This window comes from Oenanthe melanoleuca, chromosome 1, assembly GCF_029582105.1.
Source record: "Oenanthe melanoleuca isolate GR-GAL-2019-014 chromosome 1, OMel1.0, whole genome shotgun sequence".
NCBI lineage: Eukaryota > Metazoa > Chordata > Aves > Passeriformes > Muscicapidae > Oenanthe > Oenanthe melanoleuca.
Window position 1 is genome coordinate 105,083,924 of NC_079333.1, and position 13,367 is coordinate 105,097,290.

The 13,367-nt window shown below is 43.7% G+C and overlaps 1 protein-coding gene across 1 annotated transcript; it reads left to right on the forward strand.

Annotated features, from left to right (window-relative positions):
* The first annotated feature begins 4,040 nt into the window (after nt 1-4,040).
* On the forward strand, nt 4,041-6,465 carry LOC130258515 (uncharacterized). Its single transcript, XM_056501985.1, has 4 exons — nt 4,041-4,125; nt 4,596-4,736; nt 5,652-6,068; nt 6,232-6,465. Exons 2-4 carry the CDS (start codon nt 4,599-4,601, stop codon nt 6,325-6,327), a joined length of 651 nt encoding a protein of 216 aa, XP_056357960.1. The 5' UTR covers nt 4,041-4,125; nt 4,596-4,598; the 3' UTR covers nt 6,328-6,465.
* The last annotated feature ends 6,902 nt before the right edge of the window (nt 6,466-13,367 follow it).

Here is a 13,367-nt window from a genome sequence, read left to right on the forward strand (position 1 = left end):
AATAGTGTGGCCAGCAGAACCAGGGCAGTGACTGTCCCCCTGTGCTGGGCACACACCGGGAGTTCTGTGTCCAGTTCTGGGCCCCTCACTACAAGAAGGACATTGAGGGGCTGCAGAATGTCCAGAGAAGGACCATGGAGCTGGGGAAGGTCTGGAACACAAGTCTGGTGAGGAGCAGCTGAGGGAGCTGGGGGTGCTCAGCCCAGAGAAAAGGAGGCTCAGGAGTGACCTTTTTGCTCTCCACAGCCACCTGAAAGGAGGTTGTAGCCAGGTGGGGGTCACTTTCTTCTCCCAAGTAACAAGACAAGAGATAATGGCCTGAAGTTTTTCCAGGGGAGGTTTACATTGGATATTTGGAGACATTTTTTCATCAAAGAGGTTGTTAAAACATTGGGACAGGCTGCCCAGGGAAGGGGTGGAGCCAGCCTCCCTGGAGCTATTTAAAATAAGTGCAGATGTTTAATAAGATGTAGAGCTTAGGGACAGGGTTAGAGGTAGACTTGGAAGTGCTGGGATAATGGTTGGACTTGGCAACCTTAAAGTTCATTTCCATCATGAATGATTCTGTAATTCTATGATTTTTACTTGTGAAATTGCAACATAATTTTCACCAGAAAAGGTGACTGTCATACCCCTAAAATCTGCTTCTCTTTGTAAATACAGATATGTGCTTGTAAATAAGTAAGACTCAGGCCTGAACTCACTGTGGATTCTCTGATGCCCAATAAAGGTTGAGTTCATTCTGTCTCCCCTCTTGGCCCATCTGTTCTTAAATGTTTTTGGAAGCTTTGTGTCAGTGAGAATACCCTGTTCTGTCATGGTGGCTATGAAACAAGGGATCTAAAAGTAGCTGGGGACAGAGGGAGCTGACACTCAGGCAGCAAGCATGGTTACACAAGCTTAAAAATGAGGCTGAAACTAAAGGCTACAATAATGTATGACTTTTCAACATGCCAGAGCCATGTTCTACACAGTGGTGAGATCCTAGAGAAAGACAAGAATGAGATCCAAAAGGAGTTACAAAACCTCTCTGAAGTGCTAATGAGATAAGGCAAAAATTATCTAGTGCCTGGAGAGCTTCTCTCTTCCTCCCCCTTCACATCTTGTTTTGGTTTTGCAGGATTTTTGAGAAAAATTAGTTTTTAACAAATCAAGTTATTTGAAAAAGCAGCTAATACTGCAAGAACATAGTACATACAGGCAACAAGCCCTAAAACTCAATAAATTGCCAAGTAGTAAAAGTAGAGTTTTGTTGAAAAATCCCAGTCATCTGATATGTAGGTGTATAGAATATGATAGTTTGTTGGCTTTCCCTGCTCACAAACCATGTGTTTTAAGTAGAAAAAAAAAGAATTATTTATTCCTGGATGACTTTTGACAGTTGATCTGACAATAGAGTACTCTGATGACTTTGTCCCGACCACATTTTGGTGACAAAATACACTGCATACACTAGGGAAATACAATTTTCTTTGTTACTTGCACATGGTGTTGGTAAAAAAACCCTGAAGAAATCTCACATTTCAATTGCACTTAGAGTCAGGGCTGGAGAGTAGCCCACAGTGGACTTGCTAGGTTTGTTTTATGGTACATTCCCATTCCTCTTCTCTTTTGGTTTCCATGGTTCCAAAGGAATTCTCTCTTAGTGTACTGCACTATGGGAAGCACTTTGACCTTGCTCATGTTGGTTGGCTGCAGTTATAAACTTTAAATTAAGCTTTTGCACCTTGGTTAGAGATCTAGTATCTAGCATGGGTTGGGTTGTGGCTGTTGGATTGACAAAAAGTAATTGAACTATTTTTAATAGGCATCCTGCAATTCCATTTTGGTAGTTTCAAAATGGATATCCCATTTAACAACAGCTCCTTTTTTCAGCATAATGCACCATAGAATCATAAATATTTTGGTTTGACCCTGGAGATGAGGATGAGAATTACAGGTCAAAAGTGTAAATTCTGGGATTGATCTGCTTCCTAGATAAAGGTGTGACAGCCATTGGACACGGTCCACCCCTTTCATGGAATTATAGAATGGTTTGGGTTGGAAAGGACTTTAAAGACCATCCAGTTCCAAACCCCTGCCAAGGGAAGGGACACCTTCCACTAGACCAGTGGACTCAGAGTCCCATCCAGCCTGGCCTTGAACACTTCCAGGGATGGGGCATCCACAGCTTTTCTGGGAAACCTGTGCCAGTGCTTCACAACCCTCACAGTAAAGTTTCTTGCTCTTCTAGTTTAAAGCCATTACTCCTTGTCCTGTCACTGCACCTTCTGCTTGCTTTTATCTGATGATGTCCTGCAGTTGTTGCTCATCTTCACCAGCAGATTCAGGGAAGGACTGCTTTTCCTTTTTGAAATGTCCTGGGTTCCCATGTGGTCTGGACAGACAGAAAACCAGATTTTCTTTCCAGAATTTAGTAGCCACATAGCATATCTGTAAATGTTGATGCTTGTGGCTTCTTTTGCCAGATACAAATTGAAGTGGGAGAGTCGTTAAATGAAGAATGTTTAGTTCTGAACTGACAAAGCTGTGTCAAAATTTCTGCACAGGCTGCCTGCAGATCCCTAATGATATTGTGACACCCATTAGATTTGTTTCCATTGCCTTTGCTCTACTTAAATATATACAAAAGACCAGCTGGGAATGACTCTCACAGTTCCTGAAGCAGGGTTAGCAATGCCTATGGTTATGTAGCCTGTCCAGTAGCTAGTCCCTCTCCTCTTTTAGTTTACTTCAGGTTTTTAGTTTCCCATGGAATTTAATAGGCTGCATTTCCTGGAATTTTTAAGATCTAAACTTAAAATTACTTATGTTATTGTAACAGGTCACTGACCTAATGTGTCTGCTATGGCTTTATGCAAAGGGCAGAGTGATCTCATTGCTATCTCTTTTAAAGTAATCAGCAGTCCTTGATCTGTTCTACACTTGCAATATGAATATTTAGGAACAGCTGAAAAGTGACACAGAAGTATAAGCATGCAGAACAAACTGACAGAGCAGTCCCACCTCTATGTCTTTCAGTATAGCTGAGCAGCCTGCAGATAATTCAAGGCTTTACAGAGTGTCTCCTGCCTTGAATAAAGGGATTGCAAGGGGTCTCAATGTACTTCCCAAGTCCTGCTGGCCCCACTATTCCCGATATAAGCCAGGATGCCTTTGGCTTTGGACACCTGGGCACACACTGGCTCTTGTTCAGCTCTTGTTGACCACCAGGTCCTTTTCCATCAGGCAGCTTTTCAGCCACAGTGCCCCAAACTTGGCACTTTGCCTAAAGTTGCTGTGACCCAAGTGTAGGACCTGGCACTTGGCCTTACTGAACTCGTACCTTTGGCCTCAGCCCATCAATCCAGCCTGTCCAGACCCCCTGCAGAACCTTCCTGAAGCAGACCAACATTCCTTCCAGCTTGGTGTCATCTGCAAACGGACAGATCCATCCCTGACCACCTTTTCCAGATTGTTGATACGGATATCAAACAGAACAGGCCTCAGTGCTGAGAGCTGGATCTAACTCCACTCCCCACCACTCTCTGGGCACAGTTCTGTACCCAAAGAGTGCCACGTCCATGAAGAACCATTTTTTCCAGGAGAATGCTGTGGGAAATAGCATCAAATGCTTTACTAAGCTCGTGGGAAACAAGAGGCATGTACTGAGTGGATCATCTTGCCATGGGAGGAGGTCGTGTCTGTCCAACAGGCCTTGCATCCAGTACCTCAGCCTCTTCCTCTCCTTTGTCACTGTGTTACCCCCCCTGCAATCCAATAAAGGCTGGAGATTGTCCTGAGCCCCCTTTTCATTGCTAATGTACTTATGGGAACATTTTTTATTGCCTTTTACAGCACTGGGTAAATTAACTTCCAGTCAGGCTTTGGCCTTTCTGATTTTCCCCCTGCACAACCCCTTGAAAGCTGTGTAGGCCTCCTGCCCCTTCTTCCAGAGATCCTAAACACTCTGGTTTCACGGGAGTTCCATGTGGGTTCCATGACAGTTCTGCCTGGGTTCCATCCAGGGCCAGCTGGCCGGGCTGTGGCCATGGAGCCCTGGTGCCGTGTGCTCTGTGACATGGGAGGGGACACGTCCCCAGGCACCAGCGCTGCGCTGTCACCTGCAGTGCGGCTGCGGCAGCGGTGAGGGGCGGGCAGGGGCAGGGGCTGGGCTGGGCCACCAGCACCTGGGGACAAGGGCTGGGGACAGGGACAGGGGCAGGGCTGGGCTGGGGGCAGGGGCAGGGCCAGGGCTGGGCTGGGTTAGGAGAGGGCCGGGCTGGGCCACCAGCACCTGGGACAAGGGCTGGGGACAGGGACAGGGACAGGGGCAGGGCAGGGCTGGGGACAGGGGCAGGAGCAAGGCTGGGCCGGGGACAGGGGCATGGGGAAGGCTGGGCTAGGAGAGGGCCAGGCTGGGCCACCAGCACCCAGGGAGCTCCAAGGGTTGGGGACAGGGGACAGGGGCTGTGGAGAGCACTGGGGCAGGGCAGTGCCACCACTGGGACCACTGTCCTGTCCCTGGGCCTTGCCTTTCCTGCCTCTCTGCTCCAGCCACCCTGTCCCTGCTACCCAACCCCACTGAGCCCCTTCTCTCCCTCCTCCTCCTCCAGGCCATGGCTGGAAAGTTCACCAAAATCCTGCTGGTGCTGGCCATCCTCCAGCACGGGCTGAGGGCAGATGCCCAGGCAGCGCAGACCAGGGCAGAGGTTCTGACACAGCATGAGGAACAGCACAGCCGGATGACTTGGCTGGTGAGAAAGATTGTAAATTGCTCAAGTGACTGGGCAGCTGGGAATAACTCCTGGTCAGTCTGTGTGCACAGCAGGCAGTGATCCTCTAGCATGGGCTGAGTTTCACAGTGCCTGCATCCCACTTGGGTGCCTCTGCCCAGGTCTTGTTTCCTGCCTGCTCCTCATCTCTGTTTTCCAGTTCAAGGGCCTGGGTACACAGAGAACAACTGGCCTTACTCTAAATACTGAGGCAAAAAAAGCATTAAATACCTCAGTCTCTTCCTCATTCTATCTCATTATATTTCACCCCTATCCAGTAAACGATGGAGATTCTCCTTAGCCCTCCTTTTTGTTACCAATTAACTTACAGAAACATTTTTTTATTCTTTTATATGGCAGTTAATATAAAAACCAAATTCAGTTCTAGCTGGGCTTTGACCCTTCTGATTTTCTCCCTGCACAAGCCCAAGAGAGCTATGCAGTCCTCCCAAAAGGCTGACTCCTCTTCCAAGGGTCATACACTCTGGTCCCATCTGAATTCCATCTGGCTTCTTTCCAAAGCCCAGCCTGGCTGGGCAGGGTGTCACTGTGGGGCTCTGATGTCTCTGACATGAGAGGGGTCAGGTCCCCACTGCCCTGTGTGGCAGTGTCACTGCTGCAGTGAGGCTTGAGGCAGCAGTGAGTGGGGCAGGCTGGGGGAAGGATGAGAGACAGACAAGAAGTACCAGTACCCAGGGGAACTTCTACAGCTGGGGAGAGGGTGCAGGTGCTGTGTAGAGTGTCTTGGGCAGGGCAGATTCCACTCTTGGGGCAAGTGCCCTCAGGGCTGTGGGGATGGTTGCCCCCATCCCTGGGCCCTAAATTTCCTACTCCAGCTGCCCCAGCCTCCATCTCCTCACCACCCAGCCCTGCTGAGCTGCTTTCTCCCTCCTCCAGGCCAGAACTGGAAGGATCACCCAAATCCTGGTGCTGCTGGGCATCCTCCAGTACGCAGTGAGGATGGATCTTCCATCAGTGAAGGTCACAGAAGAGTTCATGAAGCAACACGAGAAGGAGCGCACTGTGGAGATGGCCCAGCTGCTGCTGATGGACCAGAAGATGCAAAAGCAGCGTGGAATCACCCCAGGAAGAATGCTCCTCTTGGCTTGCCAGGAGTGGTGGTTTTGGGTCAGTGCTGAAATCCTCCTTGTGCTCTTTGCGATCTACTGGCTGCCCAGGCAGAGGAGCTCTGAGTATGACGATGGCAGCCAGGGGGAAACCTCCACCAGTGCTCAGGAGCAGATAGAGGAGGAAGAGGAGAACCGTGAGGATAATCCTGACACTTATGACATGCCAGAGAATTCCCCAGATAAGGTAGGGTGCATCTGCCAAGCCCTTCCCAAGAACAACTTTCTGAGGGTTGCATCCAGCCATGAGAGCTGGCAATGCCTAGAAATACCTGAATGCCTACAAGGGCATGATTGATCCTCTGCTGCTCCTGCTCCTGAGACCACTCATTGTGTACTTTTTCCACTAGAGCTGGGCACTGTGGAGGATCTGGAGGCGAGACACCCCTGTGGCTGTGGAGAGCAGCGACCAGAAAACATGCTGTGCTACCTCCCCTCCTGGCTGAGCAGGCAAACAAGAGTTCAGATCCTGCTTCCTGTGCAGCCCCTGCAAATAGTCCCAGTTGTGATGGAAGTGTGGAATGCTTTGTAAATACATTCGTAAAATTGCTTTTTGTTTTAATAAATCTTGTTTGAGCAAGAGAGTGTTGGGGGATGGTGCTGCTTGTCTCCTGAACTACGAAGTTGGTCACTTGTCACAGGGGAGATAGGTTGGTCAGGCAGGACCTGTCTTCCACAAACCCATCCCTGGCTGTCCTGTGTGTGCCACATGATGGCTCTTGAGCTGCTCCATGACCTTCCCTGGCACCAAGTTAAAGCTGACAGGGCTGTATTTCTTCTCAATGTCCAGTTTTGAATACCAGAGAAACTTGAATGTCCTCCTCCTGGGCCAGCTCTGAACAGTGCCTGCAGAGGTGCAGGGGGTTGCTCTGCACTGTGTGCAGTGACAGGTGGTTTCTATTTCCTAACTGTCACATAGTTCTTTCAGTAAGATATTTTGTTTTCTGTATATTGACAGAAGAGCTGGGTTGCTTACCCAGCATCCAGTTTGTACTTCAGCTGGAGGGTTGGTTATAGACCTTTATTTCAAAATAGGCAGTAGTATTTTGGGGCAGAAGACCATATGGGCCTCCAAAACCTGAACCTGTAAGGCTTTAAAGATATTCAGGCACTTTTTTATTGTTCTAATGTAATTACTGACAGCACCTTTCCAACTTCTTCACTTGAAAAACTGTGTCCAGTCACCTTGCAGGGACTCTTTTTACACAGCCAGCGCTGACTATGAATATTTGTTTTGCACTACAAGCACTTTTTAAAACAGGGAGTTTTCTAAATTCAATGTGCTTGATGTAAGGACATGGGGTGTATTGTATCAATCTGTTACTCTTTTATTCTCAGGGAATCTTTGCCTGTTGCAGTCTTTTTGTTCACTATGCCAGAGGCCACATTAGGAAAATAATTTTCCTTTACTCATGGTCACTGAACCCAACATTAGGTGTGGTTTCCATGATACCAATCCTTTCCCAATGTGTAAAGGTGGAGAGATAAACACCACTTAGCTAATATGCTTTGTGATCTTGTCAATCCTTGTGACAAGATAACTGAGACTGTGCTATTTTGCACATCTATATTATATATTACATGTCAAATAAAGCTAAAATAGCTTGAAAAATTTAATTTGAATGTCCCATCATCAGAAAATTCAGAATGAAGACTGAACGCTATCCTTTCAAGAGTACACTGTATTTTTCTTGGCATCTCTATTCAAAATATGTGAAGTAACATCCAGTAGACCTCATCACATTGGCAATGAAAACATCTGAAATTGTGGCTCACCTGACAGGCTTGATGGATATAAAATCACCCAGTTTTTATCATACATAGCAGACTGCTAATAATTCTTAGGAATCAGAGAATTAAAAATTACTTGAAAGATTAGAGGTTTGTTGTTGTTGTTTTAACTAATTTAAATTCACTGTATTATACAAAAGAGATTTGAGAGCCTTCATGTCATAAATTAAAAATGTTAGTAACTTCACAGAGACTGAACTTCAGAAATCTCACTGCTTTGAAAGATTCTATCAGTGTAAAAACAAATTCTTTATACTCAAAATGGAGAGCATAATAAAATCCAAAAGGATATTGCCTTGCCTAAAGGCAATTGTGAGTGGTAATCTGTTGGTTCTGTTGGTGCCAGTATTTCACCTGGAGACTCAATGATAGGGAGTGGGAAGGAAATTATTTGCTTTATCCCAGAGAGGTTTTGAGATATTTATTTTTTTCCTTGTGCTGCATAGAGAAAGAAAACTGATACCCTGAAAGGTTTCAAGGACTGGTAATCTGAAAATTATGGATCATTTAATTTTCAAATACCTTATTAGATGAAATGAGTAGGAATTATTGAATTAGAGGTATGGCAAACTGGAAAAGCTCCCAAAGTCCACATTTTAATTTTTTGTTTTTGAAAACTTGTGAAAGGGAGATTTCCTATTGAAAAAAAGCGATTTGTAAAAAATTCTCAATCAAAATTTAGAGTCACAAAATTTATCACAGAATGATCATAGTTAGAAGGGACCTTTGGGTCCAGCCTCTCTATTTAATAAAGGCACTTAGGGCATGTTGTCCAGAGCCATGTTACCTTAAAAGATGGAGGCTCCATCACCTCCTTGGGCAACCTGTGCCAGTTCCTCCAGAGTGCAAAGATATTTGCTGATATTCAGAGAACCTCCTGTGTTTCAGTTTGTGGCCTCTGTCTCTGGTCCTGTTGTTGAGCACCACTGAGAAGAGCCTGGCCCTGTCCTTTTTGCACCCTCCCTTCAGGTATCTGTGCACGTCAATGAAATCCCTCCTGAGCCTTTTCCTCTCTGGCTGAGCAGTGTCAAAAGCCTGACTGAAGTCTAGACAATATCCTCTCTTCTCCCCTCATCTACCAAGGCACTCGATTTCAATTCCTGAAAGCAGAGATGAGACAAGGGTGAAAAGATAATAAAGGCCAAAAATGCATAATGAAAATTGAGAGATGTGTGGAAGGTATTTCTGAAGTCCAACTGTAGCTTTTAATATGCTTCTATGTACATAAAAATATATTGTTTAAATATATATATATATATGAAGGCTATATGCTAATCTTGTTTTAGCAATCTTGTCTGAATATTAAAAAAAATACATTAGATAAATTAAATAAATTTCAGACTGAGTGGACAACATGTTTTCAAGCTGTTCTTCACTGGATTTCTGCTCCTTACCAATTCTACTCTTTTCCTATCCTATCTAAGCCTTCAGATCAGTTATTCCAGTTATGTTGCAGCTGGACATACATAAAGCAAAGGTGACATTTCTTCCTTTGCCTGCCCCTGCTATTGGGATTGCAAATTACTCCATGTGGAATGGAATCCTAGTCCTTCTGCTTCACTTCTGCAAGCTCGATATATAGTCTAAATGTGTCTCCATTGAATGCTAGATCCCTGCCCCATGTTCAGAATTGGAGAACTTCAAGATTTAAAAGAGTGGCTGTCCTAGGTTACAATGTAAAAATGTGCCCAAAAGTCTGTATTCTATCACTATCTGGTGAAACCAGGTGGGGCAGTGATCCTGATCTCTGTGGGAGATATCCTCTGCTAATGGGCCATCTGTTAAAACCAGGTGGGGCAATGTTCTTTATCTTTTCCATGACCCACCCTTCCTCCAGGGAGATATCTCCTGTTAATGAGCCATTGAGTCCCAGTGCATGACTGATAAAATTACACCATCCCATTGGGATATGATCCAGCCAGGGGGAGGAGCCAAACATTTCCTACCTAGATAAAAACTGAGATTTGGAACACCAAGGCAGAGGACAAGAGCTACCAGAACTTTCTACAGGATCACTATGAGACCACTTCATCTGGACTGCTACCACCATGCTAACTAGCAGAGTGTCAGGTTGTATTCTGATTCTGTCAGTATTTTTTTTTCTTCTGTACTATTGCATGTCTTTTATTTTTCTATTTCTTTCCTATTCAATTGCATTTCTGACTTTGAGTCTCTCGCTTACTTTGCTTTCAAAACCATTACAGTTGTTGAAGCAAAAAATTGAGTTGAATGGTGTGAAATGAGACAGGCAACTGACACAGCAGCTTCTGGGTGTACTTTGAGACCTTCTAGATCCTCAGCTAGCTGCTTCTGGGGTTGTGGGGAGCTCACAGAAATCCTCTGAGGAATGTCAGGATGGCAGTTGTCTCTGGATAGGGAGAGCTGGACTCCTGGCAAGCCCTGGCAGCCTCTCATGAGCTCTGCTATCAGCTCCTGATAAAGGGACGCATTGAGATTTTGGATTGGGCTGGCTCCTGACAAAGCCCCTGAGCAGCTATGAAGGAAAAGCCAATATAAAGGCCCACCCCAGGGCACATAACTCTGTCCATCATTGTCTTTCACTGAGCCACTAATGGCCATTGCTTGTTATGTAAGCTGAAACCTTTGTCTCCGTTTTTGCCTTCACATAAGGCAATGACTTAAGAAAACTGCTTACAAAACATGTCTTTTAGTTAGCATTGCAAAGAGATAACTTTGTTCTTTTTGTTAGTAAATATGCTTTGCATTTGTGTTTCATATTAGTAATTACAAACTCCTCCATGTAACAGTTCAACGGATTTAGTTTATTTGTCTCAAAAATATTTCTTGCAGCATTGTTCTGCACTACCTCACTCAAGGAGTTAAGATGGTTAAAGGTGAGTGTGCTTTCTCCCATGACAGCAAGAGCAGTTTTTAATCTACACACCTTCCTAGCAGCTCACTGTCCTCTACTCCTGCTGGATAATGCTCTTAATTCTATTTTTTCCCTTCCCCTGCCTGTGTTGCTCTTCTGAAGGGTTTCAGCAGCTGAGTTAAGGAGATCAGTCAGAAGAAGGACCGAAGTTCATGGAAGAGACCTGAATGTTAACCTAAACCCCATGAAAATGTGGATGTTGATGCTTTTTGAAGATGTTCATGTCTGCCTGTTGGTGACACAGAGCACTGCCTACCACAAGAACCCCTTTGTTCCTTCAAATATGTCTGTTTACATGGATCTGATTTGAAATGTCCTTCTACCTTTCTGTTTAGATGTAAAACTCAACAGCAGATCAAACCTGAGAGAATGAAAACAGTCAAAGAGCTTCCAGCCTGATACCGCAGCTGCTGAGGTTGCAAGGAGTTAATTAATTTATTTTTCTTTAATTAAATAATTTGTATTTGATGGGGATCTAGCCATATCCAACAACTTGATCTCATGACAGATGAGAGTCAATCTTTTGCTTCTAAGTAACCTTATTTTCTGTTACACTCTCAGGTTTCAAATATTCACCATCCAGCAGTTATGCCTCCCCAGGAAGGAAAGGGACTGGGGATCACTGCACCCCAGCCCATATTCTGCACAGGCTCCTATTATCAGATTCCTATTCCTGTTCTGGGTCCTAGTCCCTACTCTCTAAACCACAGACTGCCTGTGACTGTAAACTTCCAGAGAGCTCCACCTGAGCCAGCTAAAAACCAAAGAGTCTTGGTGAATTTCCATGTGCAAGGTCATTTTTGGAGATTGGGAAGAGCTGAGTGTAAAGTGAAAAATAACTTTGTCAATCACATATAATTTATTTGCCTAAATATAAACATATAAAGTCACTTCAGACACCCTCCTGTCTGCAGATGTTTGCAGAGGGCTGGGAGACGTGCAACAGGGCTTCTTCCAAGCCATCCTTTCTGGAGATGCAGTTAATGGACAGATGGGGTATCCAAACAGCAAACACAATCTCAGACACACTTATGCAGCTGACTCCTTCCCTCAGAAACAAAGGGGATCCAAAGAAGGAGAAAAATCTCAGCTCTGATACTCTAAGCAGCAGCAGCAAATCATTCCAGAGCATTGCAGAGGGTGGCTGCATCTGACAGGCTGGCAGGAGAAAAGGCTGAGGAGCTGCACCTCCCCAGACCTTGCTCATTTCCAGAAGGACAATAAAGTTCACTCCAATTGTCAGTCTGACCAATCAGCCTCCCTGTCACAGAAATAATGGTGATGACAAAAAGTGCTGGTTTGGGTATATCAATCATTTTTAATAGGATTTGTCACACAAGTATTCACCAGTCAGAACAGAGGCTGGATTATATGTTCTTACGTTTTTTCTTGTGCCCAGGTAGAGAAATGACTATGTGGAAAAGATCACATTGGTAATTGCTTATGGTTTGGGTTTCAGCAGCATGAGCCAATTTTTTTCTTATCTCAGTGAGGCCTGAGGAGATGGCAAAAGTCCCAGAGACCTTAATAAAAGCAGTAACCCACCCCTCGACTCTGCTGCAAGAATAAAATAAAGAGAAAGCAGAGGGAGGAGGAGCATCAGTCACTGTCTGAGCAGATGTCACTCTAGAAATCACCAGACATACTGAAAAATATTAACATTACCATGAGACTGCATGCAAGATGAATAGCTTTTATATAATACCATTATTTTAGTAGATTTTCTATGTATTTACTTAACTTTCTAGTGTTTATGCACCTATTTCAACCCCTAGGTGAACAGGGATAATTTTTTTAAGTCCACAAGCTTATTAACTTGATAAAAAATCAACCCAAAAGGAAAAAAGCATACTTCCAAACCAATTTATGTTGGTTTTGTCTTTCTTTTTTATGTTTTTGCTGAATTAAAGACATATTCTGAGAATGTTGACACTTCTTCTTCCAAAAAGAACCTTTCATGTTTGATTCTCTTTAATATCATTTGATCCTCTGTTGTGTTTTTAACAATGCAAGAGGAACCACTAATTCATCCATTATTTATTTCCTTTGCTGTGTTTTGTTTTGTTCTTTTTAGTCACAGTGTTTTAACATATTTTTCCTAGTCTTTGACACTGTAGTAAATGGAGTTCTTATAAATATTTAATTTTTTTTTTGTTTTGTTTCATGCAATACTCAAAAATCTTAGCATATGTAAGAAATATCAGAATATAAGAAATATCAGAAATTCTCCATAATACGTAAAGTTCTGCTGAAGTTATTTGGGAGCTTGGGATCACACCTTTACACCCAGAAGTCTTATTGCAGGTTCCTCTGATATGTGTTTGCACTTTCTGGCATATGTTAATCAAAATAATTTACATTAGAAATTCCAGATCATCAACAAAATATACTGAAAAACAGAAAAAAAATATTGCATGTATCCAAGTCAGGCTTTGGTTTGAATACAAACAATCTTCATCTTCTGACCAAATCCTGTTCTGAGCCTGGCTGTAACTTATGAAAGTGTTTAATATCTAAGTTCCACTTTCAAAAGGTGTTTAGGAACTTTCTTTTCTTCTGAGAATTAGGAGTCAAACTTATAAAGTAGTTTGTAAGAACTGTTTTATATCTTTACGTATCTGTATGTATCTATATCTATCTGTCTATCTTGGGATAACAAATTATATCAGCAGATTTTTAATTTAAAAATACAATTCAATACCTTAATAGTGAAAAATGAAATTACTGTTTTGAGCTTTCCCAAAAGAAATATTCTGATTTGTAAATTAAGAATTTAGAAAATGCTTAAGAAAAATTAAACAT